This window comes from Halichoerus grypus, chromosome 7 (assembly GCF_964656455.1).
Source record: "Halichoerus grypus chromosome 7, mHalGry1.hap1.1, whole genome shotgun sequence".
Lineage (NCBI taxonomy): Eukaryota > Metazoa > Chordata > Mammalia > Carnivora > Phocidae > Halichoerus > Halichoerus grypus.
Genome location: NC_135718.1, coordinates 39,014,007 through 39,037,863, shown reverse-complemented (window position 1 = coordinate 39,037,863; position 23,857 = coordinate 39,014,007). Strand labels below are relative to the sequence as shown.

Sequence of the window (23,857 nt, the reverse complement as noted above, 5' to 3'; positions counted from 1 at the left end):
AATTTAATGAGCAGAATATTATATCAACTAAAAGTAACTCCTCCAAATTGCTTATTAATTACAAAAGAAAAAAGAGCAATTTCAATGGAGGCTAAGTGATACTACCTAACCAAAGAATCAAATCTAGGGGTGCCTGGGTGGCTCAGTCGGTTAAGCATCTGCCTTCGGCTCGGGTCATGATCCCAGGGTCCTGGGATCGAGCTCCGCGTCGGGCTCCCTGCTCAGCAGGAAGCCTGCTTCTCCCTCTCCCACTCCCCCTGCTTGTGTTCCCTCTCTCGCTGTGTCTCTCCCTATCAAATAAATAAATAAAATCTTTAAAAAAAAAAAAAAGAATCAAATCTAATTGCCAAGGTTGGGGTTAAAATGAGCCTCCTGCTATGATGCCCTGAGGACATTCCTTTGTGGAATTCCTGCCAAAAATGCGTATCTTTATCTAATCACAAGGAAACATCATGTGGACATATTTTACATAATAGCTGGCCCATACTCTTCAAAATATCAAGGCCATGAAAGATGAAGAAAGGCTGAGGAACTGTTTCAGATTAAAGGCAACTAAATAAACGTGATCCTACATCGGATCCTGGACTCAAATCTAGAATATCTAGACAACTGGTGAAATTCAAATATAGAATGGATTAGACCATTATTTTATCAATGTTAAGTTTTCAGGATTTTGGGGTGCCTGACTGGCTCAGTCAGTGAAGCATATGACTCTTGATCTCAGGGTAATAAGTTTGAGCCCTGCATTGGCTGTAGAGATTACTTTAATCTTTTTTTTTTTTAAAGTTTCAGGATTTTGATAAATGTACTGAGGTCATGTTTAAGAAAAAGGCCATTGTTCTCAGGAAATTCACACAACTATCCATGGAAAAATGGGCATGATGAATGCACATTACTCTCAGATTGCTCAGAGACAGAGAGAGGAAATGATAACTTGAATGGGGACATAATGTTAACAATTGGTGACTCTGGGTGAAGGGTATACAGGATTTTTTTTTCTTTTTTTTTACTATTCTGGAACTTTTCTGTAAATGTGAAATTAAATCGAAATTAAGTTTTAAAAAGAGTCCTTTGTGGGGCGCCTGGGTGGCTCAGTCGTTAAGCGTCTGCCTTCGGCTCGGGTCATGATCCCAGGGTCCTGGGATCGAGCCCCACATCGGGCTCCCTGCTCGGCGGGAAGCCTGCTTCTCCCTCTCCCACTCCCCCTGCTTGTGTTCCCTCTCTCGCTGTGTCTCTCTCTGTCAAATAAATAAAATATTAAAAAAAAAAAAAGAGTCCTTTGTAATGGTCAGTAAGCACATGAAAAGATGCTCAACATCTTTAGTCATTAGAGAAATGTAAATCAAAGCCACAGTGAGATACCACTTCACACTCACTAGGATGGCTATAATCAAAAAGACAGATAAAGCAAGTGTTGCCAAGAATAAGGAGATACAGAAACTGGATGTTTCTCAAAACATCCTTTTTCCTTAAAAAGTCAAACAGAGTTACCATTTAACCTAGCAATTCCACTCCTAGGTATATACCCAAGAGCATTAAAAACAGGTACTCACATATATACTTGTATATTACCATCTTTTTTTTTTTTAAGATTTATTTATTTATTTGAGAGAGAGAGACACAGCAGGAGAGGGAACACAAGCAGGGGGAGTGGGAGAGGGAGAAGCAGGCCTCCCGCCAAGCAGGGAGCCCGATGCAGGGCTCGATCCCAGGACTCTGAGATCATGACCCGAGCCGAAGGCAGACGCCCAACGACTGAGCCACCCAGGCGCCCCTATACTTGTACATTAATGTTTATAATAGTATTATTCACAAGAGTCAATAGTTAAAAAAAATAGATAAAAACAAGCCAAATGTATATAACGGATGAATGGATAAACAAAATGTGGTCTATCCATAAGGAATATTATCAAGCAATAAAAATAATTAAGTATTGAAAGAGGACTCCAACTAACTCCATTTTGACCTCAGTCATTACTTTCTAATCCATTAAGTTCTCTCCAACTTATCTCTTTTTTTTTTTTTAAAGATTTTATTTATTTGACAGAGACACAGCGAGAGAGGGAACACAAGCAGGGGGAGTGGGAGAGGGAGAAGCAGGCCCCCTGCGGAGCAGGGAGCCTGATGTGGGGCTCGATCCCAGGACCCTGGGATCATGACCTGAGCCGAAGGCAGACGCTTAACGACTGAGCCACCCAGGCGCCCCTCCAACTTATCTCTTAACTTAGACAAAAGACCCTGTGGGCAAAGCATCCCCAGATGGAAACTGAACTACTCACTCAAGCAGTAAGGATGGTCCTGAGCCGGGAAGACCCTGCTTGATTGACCCCAAGACAACCTGACCAACCTGACCATAACTGCCCAGCTGCATGTACCCAGTGACCTTTGCCCCACCTTTTCCTTATATAAACCTGGAAGTATATTTAGCACTTTGGAGACAGTCTTTTGAGACGCTAGTCTGCTGTCTTCCTGGTGTTGGCCTCACTGAAATAAACTCCTTTCTTATTTCACCACCGCTTGTCTTTCTGCCTGTGGATTTTGTCAGCAGCAACTGGCCGAACCTGGTCCTTTTGGGACCCTCTGGGACAGGTGCTCTTGCACCCCACGCAGCAGCTATAGATCAAAAGAGACCACATGGCCAGAGACAATGAGTGTCTCCCCCAAAACATGAGGAGACAGGAGTCTGAAAACCACATGGGCACCCGCTCCAAAATCTTGACTCTGTGTAATCCCTATAACCTAAGCATGCCCTGGAGAACAGGAAAAAATTCCCCAAAAGGGCTGAGATGAAATTATCTACTATCCCAGTGGAATGGGGACTTAAAATCAAAACTAAGTTGATGTGTGCAAAGTAACAAGATGCCATTTCTTTTGCTCCTCATTTGGGGCACTGTAATATTGTGATTTATAATAAGAAATATATATTTGGTCTTTATCCCCACTCCTAGCACAGAGTTCGTAAAACCCTTGGGATTTCCTAAATGATAAGAGCAATGAAGGTGTCTTTTGTTATTCATAACAAGCCCCTTTCCACTACATCTATATTTATGTTAATGAGGTGACTTTTGAAAGCCCCTAAGTGTGGGGATTGATTGCTGGGGAACCAACTTTGTTGTTAGAGGTTATTAGAGGCTTGACCTCAGGGGAAGGGAAGAGCTGGAGGTTGAATCAATCACCAATGGCCATGACTTAATCAACTATGCCTATGTGATAATGAAGCTTCCATAAAAGCCCAGGAATTGGGGGGGGGGGTACGGTTCTGAAAGCTTCTGGGTTGGTGCGGGGAGGTGCAGGGAGAGTGGCACCCAGAGAGGGCATGAGAAATCACGCCCTTCCCCACATACTTTGCCATATGCATCTCTTCTATCTGGCTGTTTCTGAATTATATCCTGCAAAGGTCAGTGGAACTACCCCAGGTCAGTGGGGTCACGCTCAAACTAGTCTGGGTGGTCTGGACCAGCAGAAGGTCTTGTCAGGGCAGTTACTATTGCTTGAGGGGTGCTTCAGTTTCCATTTGCGTGAGTTAAAAGATAAGCTGGAAAGAACTTAAGGAAAAATGTGGGCAAAGGTCAGTGAGTATAAGCAAGTGGGCAGTTAAGGTCAGGTCTTGGAGTCTAGCTGGTGACACAATGAACATGAGGGTACATATATCTTTATGAATTAGTGTCCACATTTTCTTCAGATAAATACTGAGATGTGGAATTGCTGGATATGTAGTTCTATTTTTAAATTTTGAGGAAATTCCATACTGTTTTCCATAGTGACTGCACCAAATTACATTCCAATCAACAGTGCACAAGAGTTCCCATTTCTCCATGTTCTCATCAGCCCTTGCTCTTTCTTGCTATTTTTTGTGTTTTTTATTTATTTTTAAAGATTTTATTTATTTTTTGACAGAGAGAGAGACAGCGAGAGAGGGAACACAAGCAGAAGGAGTGGGAGAGAGAGAAGCAGGTTTCCGCTGAGCAGGGAGCTCGATGTGGGGTTCGATCCCAGGACCCTGGGATCATGACCTGAGCTGAAGGCAGACGCTTAATGACTAAGCCACCCAGGCACCCCTATTTTTTGTTTTTTGTTTTGTTTTTAACAGGTGAGGTGATATGTCATTGTAGTTCTGATTTGCATTTTCCTGATGATTAGTGATGTTGAGCACTTCGTCATGTACCCCACTGGCTATCTGTATGACAGATCTGCCCAGTTTTTACTTGGATTGTTTGGGGTTTGTTTGTTTTTTTGCTATTGAGTTGTGTGAGTTCTTTATATATTTTGGATATTAACCTCTTATCAAATGTATATCAGTTTTGCAAATTTTTCCCATCCCGTAGGTTGCCTTTTCATTTCACTGATGTTTTTCTTCCTGTGCAGATGCTTTTTAGTTTGATATAGTCCCACTTGCTTATTTTTGCTTTTGTTGCCTTTGCTTTTGTGTCTTTAATCCATTTTGAGTTAATTTTTGTGTATGGTATAAGATAGTAGATCACCTTCTTTGACCTTTTAAGATGGCAACTTATATTATCAAATTCCCTTTTATTGGAAGACTGTTGCATACTTGGAAAAAAGACATGTTACTGGCCTATTGTTATTTTAATGTGCTTCTGGATTCTGTTTGCTAATACTAATTTAAGATATTTGCTTTTATATTCTCAAAGGTTGCCCTCTGATATGTTGTTACTGCTGTAGTCATCTCTGTGCCGTATTTCTCTGTTTGGGGTATTCCTCCAGAGGATGAAATCCTAGTTGCTCTGCTCCAGGGGGAGATATGGAAGAATATTGTGACTAGAAGGAGGCCAGCCTAGACAAGGAAGGGCTGGGATAAATTTGCCTTGAAATTAAGCCATGATGAAGAATAGTCAGGCAGAAAGCATAGGTCATCTGCATGTATTTAAAAACTATGAAGAAAAAAAAGGTAGCATCAAGCTTAATGGTAAAATAATGAAAGAATATCCACTTAAGTCAGGAACAATATAAGAATGCTCATTCTTACTACTGTTAACATGGCTTTGGAGGTATTAACAATGTATTTAAATAAGAAAAAGAGGTTTAACATTGGAGGGAAAAAGATGGCAAAGGTATCATTATTTGTAGAAAACACCTTTATTTACCTGAAAATTCAGAACCACCACCAACAAAACTATTATAAGCAAGATGACAATTTAACAAAATGGTTGTATACAAAACTAATGTACAATGATCAAGAGGTTTCCTAAATAAGACAACCTACTGGATGTGAGAAAATATTTGCAAATGGTATATCTGATAAGGGGTTAGATCCAAAGTATCTAAAGATACAACTCAACACACAGAAAACCAAATAAACCAATTTAAAATGTATAATATCTATAGAAAGGAAACTTCAAAATTCCACCAGAGAATGGAATGGCAGACTAAGAACCTCCAAAAATCCACTCCCCCCATAAAAGCAATGAGAACTCTGGCAAAAAAATTTCAAAATCAACTTTTTCAGAACTCTGAAGATGAACCAAAGGCTCGCAACAATCCAAGGAACATTTAATCAAGAAAAATGGCTGAATCCCAATAAGGACAGGGAGCTTTTCAGAATTATAACTTGCCCTATTCTGATCCCCTTCTTCCCAGCTCTATGGTAGCTTTGAAAGCCAACAGCCTCATAACATGGTAGCTGTGGAACCCAGCTACCTAGCAACCACTGGAGAGAATAGACAGGTTTGGGGCTCCTGAAAAAGCCCCACTCCAAGAGAATTACATAGTTTGACCTTTTTAGAGGCTCCTGGAAATTCCCACTCATAGGGCTTATCTTTATTTGACCTCATTCAGAGCTTACTCACTGCGAAAGCCTTTTCCTGGAACTTTGTTTAAAAAAAGAAAATCAGGGCGCCTGGGTGGCTCAGTCGTTAAGCGTCTGCCTTCGGCTCAGGTCATGATCCCAGGGTCCTGGGATCGAGCCCCACATCGGGCTCCCTGCTCGGCGGGAAGCCTGCTTCTCCCTCTCCCACTCCCCCTGCTTGTGTTCCCTCTCTCGCTGTGTCTCTCTCTGTCAAATAAATAAATAAAATCTTAAAAAAAAATAAAATAAAATAAAATAAAATAAAAAAAAAATAAAAAAAGAAAATCAGTAGTGGCTGTTTAATATTGAAGGTACATGAAAAAGGGTAACAGTTATAGAGCAAAAAAAGACTGCCCAAAAACTGAAAAGGAAGTGTGGGGAATGAGATGTCCATAGAAGACTTTGAAATATGCCAACACATTCCTGTGGAGCTAGAGGCCATCTGATGTACAAGCCAGTGCACATGCCCAGGAAAAGACTTGAGAAGGCTCTAATCTCTCACCTCTGGTTAGTGTTGAGGCTCTGTATAAGCAGGAAGTGAAGGCTAAGCCTGAGTTGTAAACTGCCAGATTTAGGGTTTGCCCTAACACATAGACACAGACCCCTTGGCAAAGGCTGGGAAACTGGTGCCAGGCATTTAAGGAATCTCTGTCCAATCACTGGCTAACCCCTAAGTTAAGTGAGCAGAGACTTTAGTGGCCACACATGACAAAGAAAACAGACTACAAAATTAGTACAGGAAAGTCACTAAACAAACACAGAACAACAACCACTGCACCAAACATTAACTAAAATAAATCCTGGATGGTAAATATCTGACTTACAGAGTTGCCAAATTATATTATTTAAAATGCCTGGTTTTCAATGAGAAATGATGAGATAAGCAACAGCACACTGTTGCTAGTAGTTTTTTGGTGGAGTCTTTCAGGTTTTCTATATATAGCATCATGTCATCTATAAACAGTGGAAGTTTTACTTCTTCCTTACCAATTTGAATGTCTTTTCTTTTTTCTATTGTCCGATTGCTGTGGCTAGGACTTCCAGTATATGTTGAAGTGGTGAGAGTGGACATCCTTGTCCTGTTCCGACCTTCGGGGAAAAGCTCTGTTTTTCCCCATTGAGTATGATGTTTGCTGTGGGTTTTTCATATATGGCCTTTATTATGCTGAGGTATATTCCCTCTAGATCTACCTTGTTGAGGGCTTTTATCATGAATGGATGTTGTACTCTGTCAACACCTTTTCTGCGTTTATTGAGATGATCATATGGGTTTTATCCTTTCTCTTATTGAAATGATGTATCACATTGACTGATTTTTGAATATTCAAACACCCTTACATCCTGGGAATACAACCCCCTTGATCGTGATGAATGTTGTTTTTTTCATTGTATTGTTGGATTTGGTTTGTTAATATTTTGTTGAGGATTTTTGCATCTACATTCATCAGGGATACTGGCAAGTAGCTCTGTTTTTTTTGTGGTGTCTTGCTACTTAATTTTTTTGAAAAAGATTTTATTTATTTATTTGACAGAGAGAGAGAAAGAGAGAGAGAGTGCACAAGCAGGGAGAGCAGCAGGCAGAGGGAGAGGGAGAAGCAGGCTCCCTGCTGAGCAGAGAGCCCGATGTGGAACTTGATCTCACGACTTCAGGATCATGACCCAAGTCAAAGACAGACGCTTAACTGGGCCACCCAGGCGCCCCAATTTTAAGAGCTCTTTAATATCCCCCTAATATGTTAGTGATATTAGCCATTTGTCCGTTATATATGTTGCAAATATTTTCTCCTGGTTTGTCAATTGTCCTCTGACTTTGTTTATGATGGCTTTTGACCATGAGAAATGTTTTAATGCAAATTTATCAATTTTTTTTATTATTCTGGATTTCAAGTCATAGTTAGACTTTCCCTACACTGAAGCTAAAGAGGAAGTCATTCGTGTTGTCTGCTAGTACTTGCATAGTTTCAGTTTTTGCATTTAGATCTCTAATCCAGCTAGAATTTATTTATTTATTTATTTATTTTTTAAAGATTTTATTTATTTATTTGACAGAGAGAGACGGGAAGAGCTGGAACACAAGCAGGGCGAGTGGGACAGGGAGAAGCAGGCTTCCTGCTGAGCAGGGAGCCCGATGCGGGGCAGACGCTTAACGACTGAGCCACTCAGATGCCCCAGAATTTATTTTTATGTGAAGTGTTAGGTATGGTTCTACTTTTATCTTTCCCCAAATAGCTACTCAGTTGTTTTCAGCACTATTTTTTAGAAAGTCCATTTTTGCCCCAGCAGCTTGAGATGACCCTTTACCAATATTCCAAGTTTCCAAATGTGCCTCGGTCTATTTTGGGGCTTTCTATTCTATTCTATTCTATTCTGCTGGTCTGTTTGTCTACTCATGCACTGATACTGCACAGTTTTGTTATAGAGGCTTTATAGTATGTTTTCTTGTCTGATAAGGCTAGGGCTCCTCAGATTTTCCTTTTCATTGTTTGCCAAAATATTTTTGCATATTTGTTTTTTTCTATATTGTATTCTTGCTAAAATGCATAGCCTGCATTTAATCATGAGGACACTGAGGGAAATTGTATACAAGAATCGGCTAATATTCTTCACAAAAACATTAAGGTCATGAACAAAAAAGAAAGATGAAGGAATTTTCCAGAATTAAAGGAGAGTAAGGAAACATGACAAATGTACTATGTGGTCCTAGATAAAAAGACATGGGACAAGTGACAAGTTTAAATGAGGTCTATAGATTAGATAATAATAATGCATCAATATTACTTTACTGGTTGACTGTACTATATTTATGTAGGTTATAAACATTTGGGGAAACTGGGTAAAGGATACATGGGAATTCTTTGTAATATTTTGGCAATCTTTTTATAAACCTGAAATGATTTCAAATTAAAAAATAAAAACATTTGGGGCACCTGGGTGGCTCAGTCGTTAAGCATCTGCCTTCGGCTCAGGTCATGATCCCAGGGTCCCGGGATCGAGCCCCATGTCGGACTGTCTGCTCGGCGGGAAGCCTGCTTCTCCCTCTCCCACTCCCTCTGCTTGTGTTCCTGCTCTCACTATCTCGCTCTGTCAAATAAATAAATAAAATCTTAAAAAAAAAGTAAAAACATTTAAAGATGAGAAAAAATTTAATTATACATAATAAATATTTATTATATTTATAAAATATTGGAATATTACGTATAATCAATCTCTTTGCCAAAGTAGGAGTTACAGACTTGTTACTGGCAAGAGTGAAGCAAATGGGTGAGCAAAACTATTGTGATGTAGGAGCATTTCCTAGTTTAGCTTTCATTAAACTGTCAGTGCAGGAACTGGATTCCTAGGAAGGTTACAATGTTTCCTGGTAAGACTTGCCAACCTTCTGGGAATGATGTTGGCATTACTTGAAGGTGCAGACCAGATGGCCTGCCTTCTGATGCATTTGGGCAAGTAGCAGAGGCAAGGGGAGGTTGGATAAATATGTGGAAGGGTTATTTAATGTGATACAGTACCAAAACTCTAAGGACTTGCAGCTAATTTAAAATTCCAACTTTTGAACCTTTATCCAGGCCACCCTAGAGTTAAAGCCTTGACTCACTCTCAAACTCAGAAAAAGAGAGCTAAATGATTAACAGAGGCAGGGAGAAAGGCTGTGGTAGAAATGCATTCCTGATGGCCCAGAAAGTGCTGCTTGTTGACATATAAAGTCAGAGTTTAGTATCAGCAAGCAAAGCTGCTTGATTCCCATAACTCATCAGCCTCTGTCACTCTGTATGTGGATCAGCTTTTCTGCCCAGGTCAGAGAGCAGGGATCCCTTAGAGGAGCATGTTGTACTTACTGTGGGGTGCCTGATGTCTGGGTTTTCTGACTGGGAAGCATTTCTGACTCACCTCATGTGGAGCTTCTGAACTGCCCATTCTTGGAGAAAATCTTTTCTCCGGTACTTCAAATGACTCTTAGAAGAACCATGGCTTGCCCACTGGAGGGGCCTCTGTAAAATAAAGCAGGTTGGCTAGACTTTGTTTTCAAGAAAGTAGAATTAGAAAATCAATCCTTACATTACATGTAACACATTTGATGGTCAGCCTCATACATGGATATTTTAAATCTGGGGGTATTTCAGTGCGACATCTGAGAGCTATGCATTATAAAAGCAGAAAAGCATGTACTCTTTTTTTTTTTTTTTTTTTGTCAGCTTTCTTAGCCTGTAATACCCTAAAGATGCAAAATTAATCATACTGAACAGAGAAAACATAACAAATTACTTAATACCTTTGACTTGAATTCTACCTTTATTAAAAAGGCAAGCAGCTAGTGGTTTACATTATTGTGTGTACCTTAAATTAAGTTAGAAACTGTTATAAGATGGAAGATTTTTGTGGTCATCAGTTTTCAAAAACACTTCAGATAAAGGCTACCTAGAATAATTACAAGTACATTTTAAGAGTTATAAACTCACCTTGCAGGAAGTAATTTGTTGAACTATACTAGAGGTTTTACCAGAAAGGAAGAACAATGTCATAAATAATTTTATGAGTCACATTAAAAGGAATTTGATGGGACGTCTGGGTGGCAAAGTTGGTTAAGCATCCCACTCTTGGTTTCAGCTCAGGTCGTGATCTCAGGGTCGTGAGACAGAGCTCCGCGTCAGGCTCCTCGCTCAGTGCAGAGTCTGTTTGAGATTCTCTCTCCCTCTCTCTCTGCCCCTCCCGCTCATTCTCTCTCTCCCTCTCAAATAAGTAAATCTTTATTTTTTAAAAAGATTTTATTTATTTGTCAGAGAGAGAGTGAGTGCACAAGCAGAGGGAGTGGCAGGCAGAGGGAGAAGCAGACTCCTCACTGGGTAAGGAGGAGCCTAATGCAGGTCTCGATCCCAGGACCCTGAGATCATGACCTGAGCTGAAGGCAGCCACTTAACAGACTGAGCCACCCAGGCATCCCCAAAATAAGTAAATCTTTAAAGAAAAAAAAAAGAATTTGGTGAGAAGGGTGATTGGTAAAATCTATCTTGTAGTTAAGAAATCTAACTTGAAGAGTTGTAGAGCTTGACACTGTTGGGATATAGTTGCACACATTTGCTGCTCATGCTTCATATACTAATGCAAAATGATAATAAAGGTAGTAATTTTGAGGGCTTCAATTATGCCAAACTACCAGATACATAATTAATAAAGTACTAAAATAATATTTTAAAAATAATCATAACTGGGGCACCTGGGTGTCTCAGTTGGGTAAGCGTCTGCCTTCGGTTCAGGTCATTATCTCAGGGTCCTGGGATCCAGCCTGGTGTCTGGCTCCCTGCTCAGCAGGAAATCTGCTTCTCCCTCTCCTTCTGCCCCTCCCTCCTTCTCGTGCTCTCTCTCAAATGAATAAATAAAATCTTTAAAAAATTATAACTATCATTTCTTTAAAAAAAGCATATAACTCACAGTTAGTAGACTTATTAAATTGGATCAGAACTATATTATCGGAGGTATATTTTAGGTTTGTGGGTTCTCATAAAACAAAACTCACAAGTCCTCTAGAATTATCAGAACCACTGAGGGCTAGCAATTAATGCAAAGGAACTGGGGGTTTGGTTAGAGATAGTTGGTTACAATCCCAAACTCTAATGCTATAGTCACACCATTTATACCACTCAATTACCTAGAAAATCAGCTGAATTTGAGCACTTTTAGTCATGGGTCCAAATTCATTTACATATGTTAATACTGAAGCTATGGCATTTGTCTTGTTATAAATACCTTGCCTCACATTGTAATGTAAAATGTGTGATATTTAGCACTGCTTATATGAATTATATAAATAATACAAAATTTGTATAAATTGAGGCTTTTAAAATTAGTATTATTGTTGTTACTTTTTCCATTAGTACCTGCAGCTTCAGCAATGACTTTGTGACACTGTGTCTTTTTTTTTTTTTTTTTAAGATTTTATTTATTTATTTGACAGAGAGAGACACAGTGAGAGAGGGAATACAAGCAGGGGGAATGGGAGAGGGAGAAGCAGGCTTCCCGTGGAGCAGGGAGCCTGATGCGGGGCTCGATCCCAGGACCCTGGGATCATGACCTGAGCTGAAGGCAGACGCTTAACGACTGAGCCACCCAGGCGCCCCTGTGACACTGTGTCTTAACAGTGACCAGTTCTGTAGCTTTTAAAATGCTGGATTTTCAGTTGTTTGTTTTGTTTGTTTGTTTTTTAGAGAGAGAGAGAGAGAGAAAGAGAGAGTGCACACGGGCAAGCAGGGGAAGGAGCAGCGGGGGAGAGAGAATCTTAAGCAGGCTCCAAGCCCAGCACGGAACTGACTCAGGGCTTGATCTCATGATCGAAGGTCATGACCTGAGCTGAAATCAAGAGTTGGTCGCTTAACTGACTGAGCCACCCAGGCACCCCTGGATTTTCAGTTGTAAGGCAGATTTTGTCAGTGGCTTTTCTCTTATTAAATTCTCTAATATTAGGGGCGCCTGGGTGGCTCAGTTTGTTGGGCGGCTGCCTTCGGATCGGGTCAGGATCCCAGAGTCCCAGGATCAAGTCCTGCATCAGGCTCCCTGCTCGGTGGGGAGTCTGCTTCTCCCTCTGACCCTACCCCCTCTTGTGCTCTCTCTTTCACTCTCTCTCTCTCTCTCTCAAATAAATAAAATAAAATCTTTAAAAAAAAATAAATTCTCTAATATTAATGAACAATGAAACATCCATTAAATTATTAGGAAATAATATATATTATACTGGATTGTATAATGCTGAGAAGTTTATGTCTTCAACAAAATTGTTAGACCTGTCCCTGACTTTGAGCAATAACCACATTATAGTCATTAACTGAAAAATAAAGATAAGAATATGCCATTGTTTCTACTATGTGAAAAATAAAACCTTGTAAATCATAAAACATCACAACTCTTATTACAAGTACTTAAAAGACTGTGAACTTATCAAAATGCATATGAAGAAAGTTTTTTGTTTTTTTTCTAAAGTAGGCTCCACATCCAACATGGGGCTTTAACTCATGACCCTGAGATCATGAGCCACATGCTCTACCCAGTGAGCCAGTCAAGCACCCTGAAACACGTTTTAATATATTTTACAATGGGTAGATTTATCTGAATTCTCAGGCATGGTTATGGCAGAGCAAGAATTCTCTAGCAAATTCAATAAAAAGCATGACTGAAAAACATTTGAAAAGTTCTACGGGAGAAGTGCCAGTAAAGACCGCAGGACTGGACAGACAAGAAGGGGAGTTCAAGAGAGCACCATCCCACAGGAGGCCAGAAAGGCTCCATCAAGAACATAGTGGTCACTAGTCTTGGGCAAGAGCGGGGACAGCTTTTCCAGAGACTGGAAGAAAGGGAGCATGTAGCCTGTTGTTTTTGTTTTCCTAGCATCTCTTATCTCTGCTTTTGGTAACAGTCCCAAATCTTTGTTTGGGGACCCACTAAGAGGTGGGAGAAGTGGGAGTATGATCTAAGGGAAGCCAATCAGATTCTATTTATCTCAGGAATTTGAAAGTTCATAAAAGAAACACAAGAAGGGAAATGACTGGACCTTGGTCATTCTGGTGGCATTGGCTCAAAGGGGACTCCTGAGTTCCTATGGTTTATGCCCTTTCCAAGCCCTGACTGCTTAGCTTTTCCTTATCTGTGAGTCCTGTAGGTTCTTAACCCCAAATTCAATTTTGTCAGTTTGCCAGTCAAATTCTGTTATGTGCAAATAAAGAGCTGTATGCGATACAGAAGGTGTGTATACATAGAAACATTTTAAGTATGAGGTGAGAAGAGGAAGTCTGTTCTCTCTTGCAGAGGCAAGTGGGTAGATAATATGAAAAACTGTGGTGAACTTATGGAAGGGAGCTGATCAAGGATAAGTATAAAGATCAAGGATAAGTAAAAGGACTGCTAATCAGTGCTGAGAGTTCAGCCAAATTTGCAGAATATTAATTTGTAGTGATTTCATTTGGGAACCTAGGTGCAGGAAAGGAGAAAGGACATAACTGGACTGATTGAAAGTTAGGAGCTAGCAGAGCTATGTGTCAGAAAGTTGACATGAGGATATTAAAGAGCTTTCAGGAGAAGTTGATGGCTACTATCACGCGTGCTACGCAGAACAGGAAAGGAAATAAAGCTAAGAAGGTGTTATTGTGGGAAAAGGGGAGGACTGAGGGATGAGGTTTGGGTTAGTTGATAACAGACTAGGGAATAAAAGAAAGACCTGAAAATTTAAAAGGCTGCTCTATTGCAGTCCAGATCTAGAAGAAAGAAAATCAGGTGATAAGGTCCAGGGTGTGGGTGAGGGGCTTTGAGAATTGGGATGTTGATTAAGGTTCTTGAGGCACATTAAGCCCAGGGTCATTACCTGGCTACTGAAGTTGATGATGTCAGATGAGATGCAAGAGCAGTAACTGGCTCACCTAAATTTTACCAAATTGGAAACGTTTTTGTTTTTTATGAATGTGAGGCATTCTACTAGAAGGCTGGTAGATAGCCACTTAAAAATAAAGGTCCCTCAAGAGAGTAAGACTAGCTACAGTGTAGCACAGTGGCTCACTGTGTAGGTTCTCGGCTCTGTGTCTTTACTGATTGTCTAACCCTGAGGAAGTTACTTATCTTTCTGTGCCTCAGTTTCTTCAACTATAATATAAAGATAATAGTACCTACTTCACAGGATCATTGTAAGAATTGAATGAATTAATACGTATAAAATGTTTGGTAAATACTGAGCACTTCATAAATACCAGCTATTATTAATAAAGGGAGACAGATATATAAATAAATTATAATACAATGTTATGATATTTGTACAAACATACAGAAAATGACAGGGGCATTTAAACTGTACTTGGCATAATCAGGGAAGTCTTCACTGAGGTGATAGAGGCAAAAACAAAAGAAAGTCCAACAGTTGGACAAAGAGCATAGGGAAAGTGGTAAGATCCATGTTTAATGCTCGCCAGGAGGCAGGCATCGTGCTAGGTGTTTTAAGAATATCAGCACACTATGGAGCACTGGGTGTTATGCACAAACAATGAATCATGGAACACTATATCTAAAACTAATGATGTAATGTATGGGGATTAACATCACAATAAAAAAATTGAAAAAAAAAAAAAAGAATATCAGCACACTTAATACCATGTCCCTGCAAGATACGTATCTTCCTTTTTCTGAGGACGAAAGGTAACAGAGTTTAAGTAACTTGCCCTTGGGCACAAAGGAATGAAAAGAAACTGGGATTTTTAATTAAAGAAGTTGGTCTGGCACAAGAGGGACTCAGCAAAGGGAAAAATCTGGATCACTGAGCGCTAGCGGGGAGCTGGGAGAATTGAAGATATATTCACAACAGAGATCAGATTATAAAAGATTTTTGCTTGTCTTACGAAAAGTCTGCACCTGAATCTGTGGACAACGCTGAATGCGTTAAAGGCTTTTTTAAGCAGGACCTACACAAAGAGTTGAAACCGAGCAGGTCGGCAGGCACGGTGATGGTCAGATTGGTCCGTCCCCCTCCACTTACTGAGCGCCAGTGCGCCGACCCAGCAGCGAAAAGCAGCGGAGATGCAACCAGGAAGAGACGCAGCTGGGAAAGCTTTCCCTCCGCCCACGTCGCCCGACGGCCGAAGCCGCTAGGGGGGTTGTTTCAAAGGTTTCGGGACTCCCCTCTTGTGACAAGCCGGGTTGGCAGCGTGCTCCGGAGCCACAGCCTGCGTCCTCCCGCTCCAAGACAGCCCGGCCACCAGCGCCCCCTGCCGTCGGCATCCTCCCCCCCCCCCGCCGCCAGCTTCCACCTTAGCCCAGCTGCAGGTCTTCTAACTCAACTCCCTAGGCCGTGGCCACTTCTTTTTTCCGGCGGCGCCGCCGCACATCCGGTCACGTGCGAGCCAGGTCACGTGAGAGGCGATCACGTGCCGGGGCCGCGGAGCTCGGGGTTCGGGGCTCGGCTTCCGCAAATCTGCGGGCCTCGGCGGGTGCGGTCGTGGCTGCCCCGGAGCCCGCCGAACTGCACTGCCGGGATGGTGAGGGCGATGGGCAGGGGCGGGCAGGAGCCGGCCGGGGTGGGCCGGGGTAGGCCGGGGCCGCCGCCTCCCCGAAGCTCAGCCCCTCTTCTCCGTCCTTCCCGCTGCAGATGAACCGGACGACCCCGGACCAGGAGCGGGCGCCGGCGTCCGAGCCCGTGTGGGAGCGACCCTGGTCGGTGGAGGAGATCCGCAGGAGCAGCCAGAGCTGGTCGCTGGCGGCTGATGCGGGCGTGAGAGGCGGGCCCCAGGGACGGGAGGGGAGCGCAGGCCGTCTGGGGTGACGCGCGGCCTGCGAGCAGGAGGACGGGAGCAGCGATTCCTTCTCCACTCGGTCAATCACGCTGCCTCTCTTATTTTTAATAACACGTCCTTTCTCGCGCTCAAAAACGCCAAGGTGGCGGACCCTAGGCACCTGGGCTGGGGCGGGCCCGTCGTCCTTAGCCGGCTGAGTGCCCCCGCTCGGACTGCAGCCCAGATGCGGGGTTCTCCTCCTTGTTTGGGTTTTCTAGCGGTGCACCCATCTCCATCCCGAGGGAGGCAGATTTTTCTCAGCGCCGCGGAATTGCTGGGGCACCAGTGAGGCCATTCCACGTGGGGACCCGGACTGTATGGGGAGGTAGACAAGCCTCTATATAGATATCCCTGAGTGGGACTTCAAGGGCTGGGGACCCTGGAAACTCAAAACTGTGATTCCAAAGTCCCATATGAATACATTTTTTTTTTTTTTAAATAAGAGTGGTGGTTTGTTATTTCGCTCTTCGTTTGGGATTTCTGAAGAATGATAACCAGACAAGACTTTAAAATTTCTCCAGAAATGAGGTAGCAAGTGTCCATTGACTCCTTGCCACTGTTTCGATGAGCTTCTTTAATGTTTTTCAGTGCTGCTTGGTCTTGGGTACTGTCAAAAGGGGCATCCCTACATTCCAGCACGCACACACTCACACAAAGGTGAAAAGAAATGGGTTCTTTTTTTCTTTTGATGCACGGAATAGACGCATGTGATATTGATATTGCTGTATGTTTGTTTTTTAAATAGCTGCTACAGTTTCTACAGGAATTCTCACAGCAAACTATCTCTAGGACCCATGAAATCAAGAAACAAGTGGATGGACTAATCCGGGAAACTAAAGCCACAGATTGTCGCCTTCATAATGTCTTCAATGACTTCCTTATGCTGTCTAATACCCAGTTCATTGAGAATGTGAGTTACTTAATTGTATCAGACTTATAAATAGTGATTTTTGGAGAAGCAAGAGTCTGTTGTGATATTAAGTGATTTATTATTAGTTACCCTCCTTAAATTTGATGAATGTAGGGGTTCTTGGGAATTGAAGCTTCTTTCTCTAGGATTAATGCCTTTTTTTAATTAATAAAGTTTATTTTCTCAAGACTTTAAAAAAATCTAATGATACAATTTTCTTACATTCTAGTTTTTCCATCCCTTTTTAGTTTTAGTTGTGCTGACTTGTATGGCATTCCAACAAGCCTTATTGTGGACATGTTCTGTTAAGGAGAGCTATACACCTAGTTTGATCCTCTGGGCACCAGAATGTGGCTGCAATATTGACTGTGTCCATCACGTTTTGATGTTATATTAAAGGCATGTGTGTGCCTACTTGGAATAGTCTTTTTTTTTTTTTTTTTGTAATACAATGGCTGAACCTGTGATACAGAATCAACTCTAAACAGAGTACTGAGCTTTGAGCCATGTATGATTTTCCCTATATATGTATTGACTTTCTAAGTGCTAGGTCTCAGGAATACATAGGTAAATTAGATAGACCTTTCTTTAGAGACGATCACAATCCTCCATAGTAGTATAATTCCCGAATAGAAAGGAAACAAATGTGGCTAGAGCCCAGTGAGTGAAGGGGAGAGTGTTAAGAGATGAGAATGGAGAAGGAGCTTAGTTAAGCTGATTTCTATGTCTCATAGGAAGGTTAACTTTCTGAGTGTCAGCCTTAACTAATCTGTGAAAGGAGGATTATTAAAGTAGCCTATTTCCTGAGATTGTTAGGTGTAAAGTAGTAGAAAGGATTTTGAAAATTGCAAAATTATAAAAGCCCAAGATTCAGGATTGTGAAGAGAAGGCCAAATATTGTCATGCAGGTATCTTTTGCCACATAGTAATGCATTTTTTAGTAGTTCATGTTGAATTGCCACTACTGTTTTTGGGAAACTGTGTAAAATAAGGATATTAGTAAAGGTGTTAGAGATCTCTTTGCTAGTAAGTTTAAGATATGGCAAGTATTGGGGCGCCTGGGTGGCTCAGTCGTTAAAGATGTGGCAAGTATTCTAGTAAAATCTGTAGTCACTTTTTGGTCATCTATATAGAATGTCGGTACTTGGTTCTGTGCATCTTTCTCACTGGCAGAGGTGGTTTACAGGTATATGCAGCCCCATTTCCTTTTCATCAAGCCAAATTTGGTCTCCTTTTAAGTATACTTGTTTGACCTCATTCTGTACCTTTCTTGCTGGGTCAAGTGCTTAGCTCTTCTCTGCAGTCAGTGCTGAAGCTCTAGAATGGGCAAGGAGTAGAATTGGAAGGGTCCCTTTGTACCCAATGTGCCTGTACCACATGGTACTAAATTGGTCCCCAATTGAATTTTTTGTGGGGGAGGCATCATAAGCTATTTTTTTAAATCACAGTCTTCATGTCATACTTATTTTTTATTCATCTGTCATGTTCTGGCCAAGTCTTTTTAGATTTTGAGTTTTCCTTGATCTAGTGGGTATTTTTGTTCCTGTTTTTTTTTTTTTGGTAGTAGTTCTTTATTTCTTTTTTTTTTTTTTTTTAAGATTTTATTTATTCATTTGAGACACAGAGATACAGAGAGAGAGAGAGAGAGAGCATGAGCAGGGAGAGAGGCAGAGGGAGAGGGAGAAGCAGGCTCTCTACTGAGCCAGGAGCCCGATGTGGGGCTCGATCCCAGGACCCTGGGATCATGACCTGAGCCGAAGGCAGACGCTTAACCATCTGAGCCACCCAGGCGCCCCAGTAGTTCTTTATTTCTGTTCACTTCTTGGATTCCCTGTTTTCCATACATCTTGCCATTGCCTTAGTCCTTACGCTTCTTCCCCTTCATTCTGCAGCCAGAATTCCCCTCTCAACGTGCCTGTTGCCACTGCCAAGTTTTACTGCTTCTCACACCTCCCTGTAATGCCACGTGTTACCTGGTGTTCGCATTCATGGCAGAACATGATGATGTGAAGAGTACAGCTGATGTGTAACAAAACTCTGAAAAAATCTATATGCCGTTAATATTTTTGGCAGTGATTTGGCTTTTTATGTGTTTTCCTCAAACCCTGACATTGGTACTCATATATTACAATTCTGGCTTGAATGATGGTGCCATTTGGTTCCATGGTAGTTTATTGGAAAGGTATTCAAAGTCACAGGTAGGTTTCAGGGTTTTAGTAATTAACCTCAGAAGCAGGTTGAAAAATGCATTACAGTATTAGTGAAATTAAAGAGCAATCAGAACTTTCTAGGGCAAGAGAAATTAGTACCTTTAGTAAAGGCTCAAGAGGGGACTCTGAAGGAGAAATACTGATTAACAGTGGCCAATGCCTCAGTGTGTTATCAGAAGGGAACAGAATTCTTAAAGTTTCATTAATCTGTTAATTCAGGAATTTTGTCCTGAAACATTAAGTGACCTAGAAATGACTTTTTTTTTTATGACTTTTTTTTTAAGTTTATTTTTTTAGTAATCTCTACACCCAAAGTAGAGTTTGAACTCATGACCCCAAGGTCAAGAGTCACATGCTCTTCTGACTGAGCCAGCCAGGCGCCCCAGAAATGACTTCTTCATGCACTTCTCATGATTGTAATTTCATATTTATTGGTACGATTTGATGTGTCAAACTACCCTGGTAAATCAAGCCCCACATTTGTTCTAAATGTTGTATTCCTTGGGCCCAGCACGTTCCTGGTTTGTAGGACCCTAGTGAATATTTGAATGAATGAATGAATGAATGAGAGAACACATAAATGAAAAGGACCAGGGCTGTTTATAATCTGTTAAGAAGTCCTCAGCCCGTGGTCCCTTTTCTCCAGTTCACCACCTCTCTCTTACCCCATCTCCCCAAATGAAGAAAAGATCCTTTGAGGGAAAATACTAAAGATATTTAACAATTCTGGGAATGGCTGCCTGATTTTAAAATTATCGGAAAACATGTGAAGCTGTGAGGTTAGCCTGGTAAGAGTGAAGGAAGTTAGCATTGATTATCTGATGCATGCTGAGCACTTGAGATACATAGTTCTTGTCACTCAGAAGATCCCTGGGTTTTATATATTTGTTGGATTATTTTTTAGAGGTCGTGTTTGGCCTCCCAGCCACAGTCTACTGGTATCTTATGATGTAGTTTTTTGTTTTTCTTTTAAGATTTTATTTATTTATTTGACAGAGAGAGACACAGCGAGAGAGGGAACATAAGCAGGGGGAGTGGGAGAGGGAGAAGCAGGCTTCCCGCCGAGCAGGGAGCCCAATGGGGGGCTCGATCCCAGGACCCTGGGATCATGACTTGAGCCGAAGGCAGACGCTCAACAACTGAGCCACCCAGGCGCCCCTTATGAGGTAGTTTTTAATGACAAGCAGGGGAAAGAGTAGGATGTTGGTGCTGTTCAGACTTGAGCGTGAAGCTAACCTTTTAGGTTAAGTGGTCTCGCTATTTAAAATCTGAAGTGACCTTGGTAGCTGCCATGTCTGAAAGCTTCAATTTTAAGATTTATTTACTTTTCTGTTCCTGTCTTTCAAAATTACCTCCCCCCCGCCAAATTTCTTGTCTTTACAGAAAAATTATTTTTTACAAGTATGGAAAAAGAAGCAGCATCTGAAATTTCGGATGGTGGAGGGGTGTCTCTCAGCATTCTGGCATATATATTCTAAGTCCATTTCCCGTGCAGACATTGGCGTTTAAGTTTTTTCTCTCTTGTTATAAAAGTAATGAACACTTGTAGAAGAGGTTGGCATAGATAAAAAGTACTAAAATGTAAAAAAATTAAAACCACAAAAAATCAACTAGAATTCCACCTCCCCAAGTTACCCAGCCATTGAACACTTTGCCATATTTCTTTCTAGTCTTTTTTTTTTAACTTTAATCTTTTCTGTATGTATATATTTGTAGGCTGCATTTTTCTAATTATTACTTTATTATTTTATAAGCATTTTAATACTTTCAGTATAAAACTTTTTTTAAAAAAGACTTTATTTGAGAGAGAGCGTGAGAAGGGGGAGAGGCAGATGGAGAGGGAGAGGCAGACTTCTCTGCTGAGCAGGGAGCCCGATGCGGGACTCCATCCCAGGACCCTGGGGTCATGACCTGAGCCGAAGGCAGATGCTTAACCGACCGAACCACCCAGGCACCCCAACAATCTTTCAATATAAAACTTTTAATGGAATCTTTCAAATGTCTAGAGAAGAACAGATAATAATCACAAATGCTAATAATATGCACCACTTTGCATCAACAGACTTTAATATTTTTCCATATTTGCTTCACAGGCACCAACTTCCCATTTTTTACCTTAATTCTAAATATTTTGGGTGAGGGCCTCTTTGTATATCTGTGTTTTTATTCTTACCTGGAAAGTATATATCTGCATGGATGTATATGGGTGCTTTTATATGTAGTATGAGATAAGAATGCTACTTTGTTTTTTTCCCCCCATGGGTAAGCTTTATTGTAAGTTCTTTTCCTCACTGACTCATGTGTATGAAAGTATGTATATATACATTTATGTGTTTTGTGAATGTAAAATTAGGCTTATATGTAATTATAGATCAGTTTCTTGCCTCTGTATTTTATCATGATTATCTGTATGCCAGTATCCCAATCTGAAATACTGCAGATTTCAAATAAGTCTTACTAGGGCACGTTCCCATATCTTCTTTTTAATAGTTAAATTGTTAAAAATATAAATGGGATAATAAAAGTTTATCAACCATCTTAAGCAACAGGATGAAAAAAACTTTTACCATTTCCATCGCTCAAAGTGTTAAAGCTCTCGTTACCTAGTAGGTAAGTTCTACCAGTTGACATTTTCAGTAGCCTCACATTTAAGTACCTGTATCATTGCCCTGTCAGCATTAAGTATTAGGTTTCACCAAAAGGTATGAAAATGATATCTTAATTGTTTTTGTGACTCTTTGGTCAACCAACCATGAGATTGAACGTTTTTCACATTTCCTAGTCATTTGTATCTTTTTAAGTTTAATTTTTGGTGAATTAACTGCTGCTTTTTGCTTTTTGTCCTTGACCGATGTCCTCAGCCATTTGTTGAATAATTGTTTCTTCTCTTTGTCTTTTTGTATTGTGTGTTGAATTTGTATATTGCAACGTATTCCAAATGATATTTTGACCATTTAACAATGAATTTGCTTCCATGTATAGCGTGTATATGATGAAGAGGTGGAGGAGCCAGTGCTGAAGGCTGAGACAGAAAAAGCAGAACAGGTACTTGCATTAAATCACTCTTCTGTTGAGTCTTGATTTAGAGAAAGAAAGTGGTGGAAATTTGTAATGTGGCTGGTGGGGGATTGTGGGCAGGAGGATGGTTACTGGGGGAAATGGGAAAGGCTGCTCCTGATAGCCCAAGAGTTGAACTCTTCAGTTTGTTTCTGAAATGTAGTATAATAAGAAACATAAAAAGTTTCTGAATTCTGGCTTCAGAGTAGAGCACAGGTCAGTGGAGATTTTCTGTAAAAGGCCAGATAGTAAATGTTTTAGGTTTGTCTGGCTACATCGGTCTCTGTCTCCTTTCCTTCTTTTTTCTCTTTCTCCTCCTTTCCCTCACCCCCTTAGGAAATGTAAAAACCATTCTTACCTTGAGGGCTATACAAAAGCAGGCCACAGACTGGGCTGTAGGTTGTTAGTTCTTTGAAGACCATGTTGCCCTGTTCTTTCGTGACAGCTTGGATTCCTGCCAGTTGGAAATGACAGATGAATGCTGGTTTAGTCCACACACATTTGAGTGCCTCCTGTGTTCGTACAGAGGACACAGAATGTGCAGTGTGTATTTATTGACTACTAAGATTGCAGGGAGCTGCTGACTTAAAGAATTCACCCTCAGGAGCTTATGGTCTTGGTTGGGGCACTAGGGCATAATATGTCAGAACTGTTAACTGCTCTGGAGTTAACAGTTCTGACATATTGGAGTCATCTGAAGTTCAGATGAGAAGAGCTCAGTGATGTAAGCAGGGACAACCTACAAGGATAAGATGTTAGCTAGGTGAAGAACGAAGGGCCAGATTTTAAGGCCATTTCAGTGAGCGAATGCCAGCCGCTAAAGGTCAGTGTTGGGGGATGTGCCTGGTATTTTATGGACTATGTTAATGGAAGATATTGGTGGTTAGGCACGAAGAAGGAGAAGGGAGTGAGGGGTGGGTGCTGGAGGGCTTCATAAACCAGGCTAAGGAGTCTAGGGGCAGTAGTTTCTCTCTTTTTACCTTCTGTGGCTTCACATGTTCTAGATGCATAATCATTTTTCCTGGGTATTGCCACATCATGGGCCAAAGCATAGGTAAGACATTCTGGGCTTTCTAGCCCTCTGGCAGAAGTTGTACCCTTTGTTTCCCACTTAGGAAAGCCCTGGAATGTAAGTTTATAATGGGAGTAGCCTTGGCTCAGCTCTAATTTATTGAGAAAATACACATCACTTGAAAAAGTTGGTACTTTATCAGTAGCTGTTGCTTAGATGAAGCTGTTAGGATAGGATGTTAGAAACCACCTATATTCTGCCTATTCTCAGCTTAAAAAAAAATCTTTTTTTTAATGATCCTCAAATGATTTGCTAACCATTTAAATTTAAATACAGTGATATGTGGTTATACCAAGTCAGGTTCAATGTGAAGTGATGAGTGTGTAGTATACTATTTTTAAAAGGCTACTATGTATTTATTTCACAAACATGTTTTTACACACTTAGTGCACTATTAGCTATTTGACTGGAACCAAGCATACCAGAGTGGAAAAAAGATGCAGCCAGAACAAAATAGCCGCATTAGAAAGACTTCCATACTTGAGGTAAAAGTATAAGAAACTCATAGGG

General features: G+C 41.0%; 1 protein-coding gene and 1 long non-coding RNA gene across 7 annotated transcripts in view; one reads left to right on the top strand and one right to left on the bottom strand.

Moving 5' to 3' along the window:
* LOC144382560 (uncharacterized) overlaps window positions 1-15,498 on the bottom strand; it is a 36,977-nt gene extending 21,479 nt beyond the window's left edge. For both annotated transcript variants that reach the window (XR_013449710.1, XR_013449711.1), the window contains exons 1-2: window positions 15,306-15,498; window positions 9,692-9,792 (exon numbers count right to left, since the gene is read on the bottom strand). This is a non-coding gene — a long non-coding RNA (uncharacterized LOC144382560). The remainder of the gene's footprint in view (window positions 1-9,691; window positions 9,793-15,305) is intronic.
* A 175-nt stretch (window positions 15,499-15,673) lies between these two features.
* WASHC2A (WASH complex subunit 2A) overlaps window positions 15,674-23,857 on the top strand; it is a 52,745-nt gene continuing 44,561 nt past the window's right edge. For all 5 annotated transcript variants that reach the window (XM_036119922.2, XM_078077439.1, XM_036119926.2 and 2 more), the window contains exons 1-4: window positions 15,674-15,804; window positions 15,915-16,037; window positions 16,844-17,008; window positions 22,201-22,263. In XM_036119922.2, the coding sequence (XP_035975815.2) occupies window positions 15,802-15,804; window positions 15,915-16,037; window positions 16,844-17,008; window positions 22,201-22,263 (354 nt within the window). In that variant the 5' untranslated portion in view covers window positions 15,674-15,801. The remainder of the gene's footprint in view (window positions 15,805-15,914; window positions 16,038-16,843; window positions 17,009-22,200; window positions 22,264-23,857) is intronic.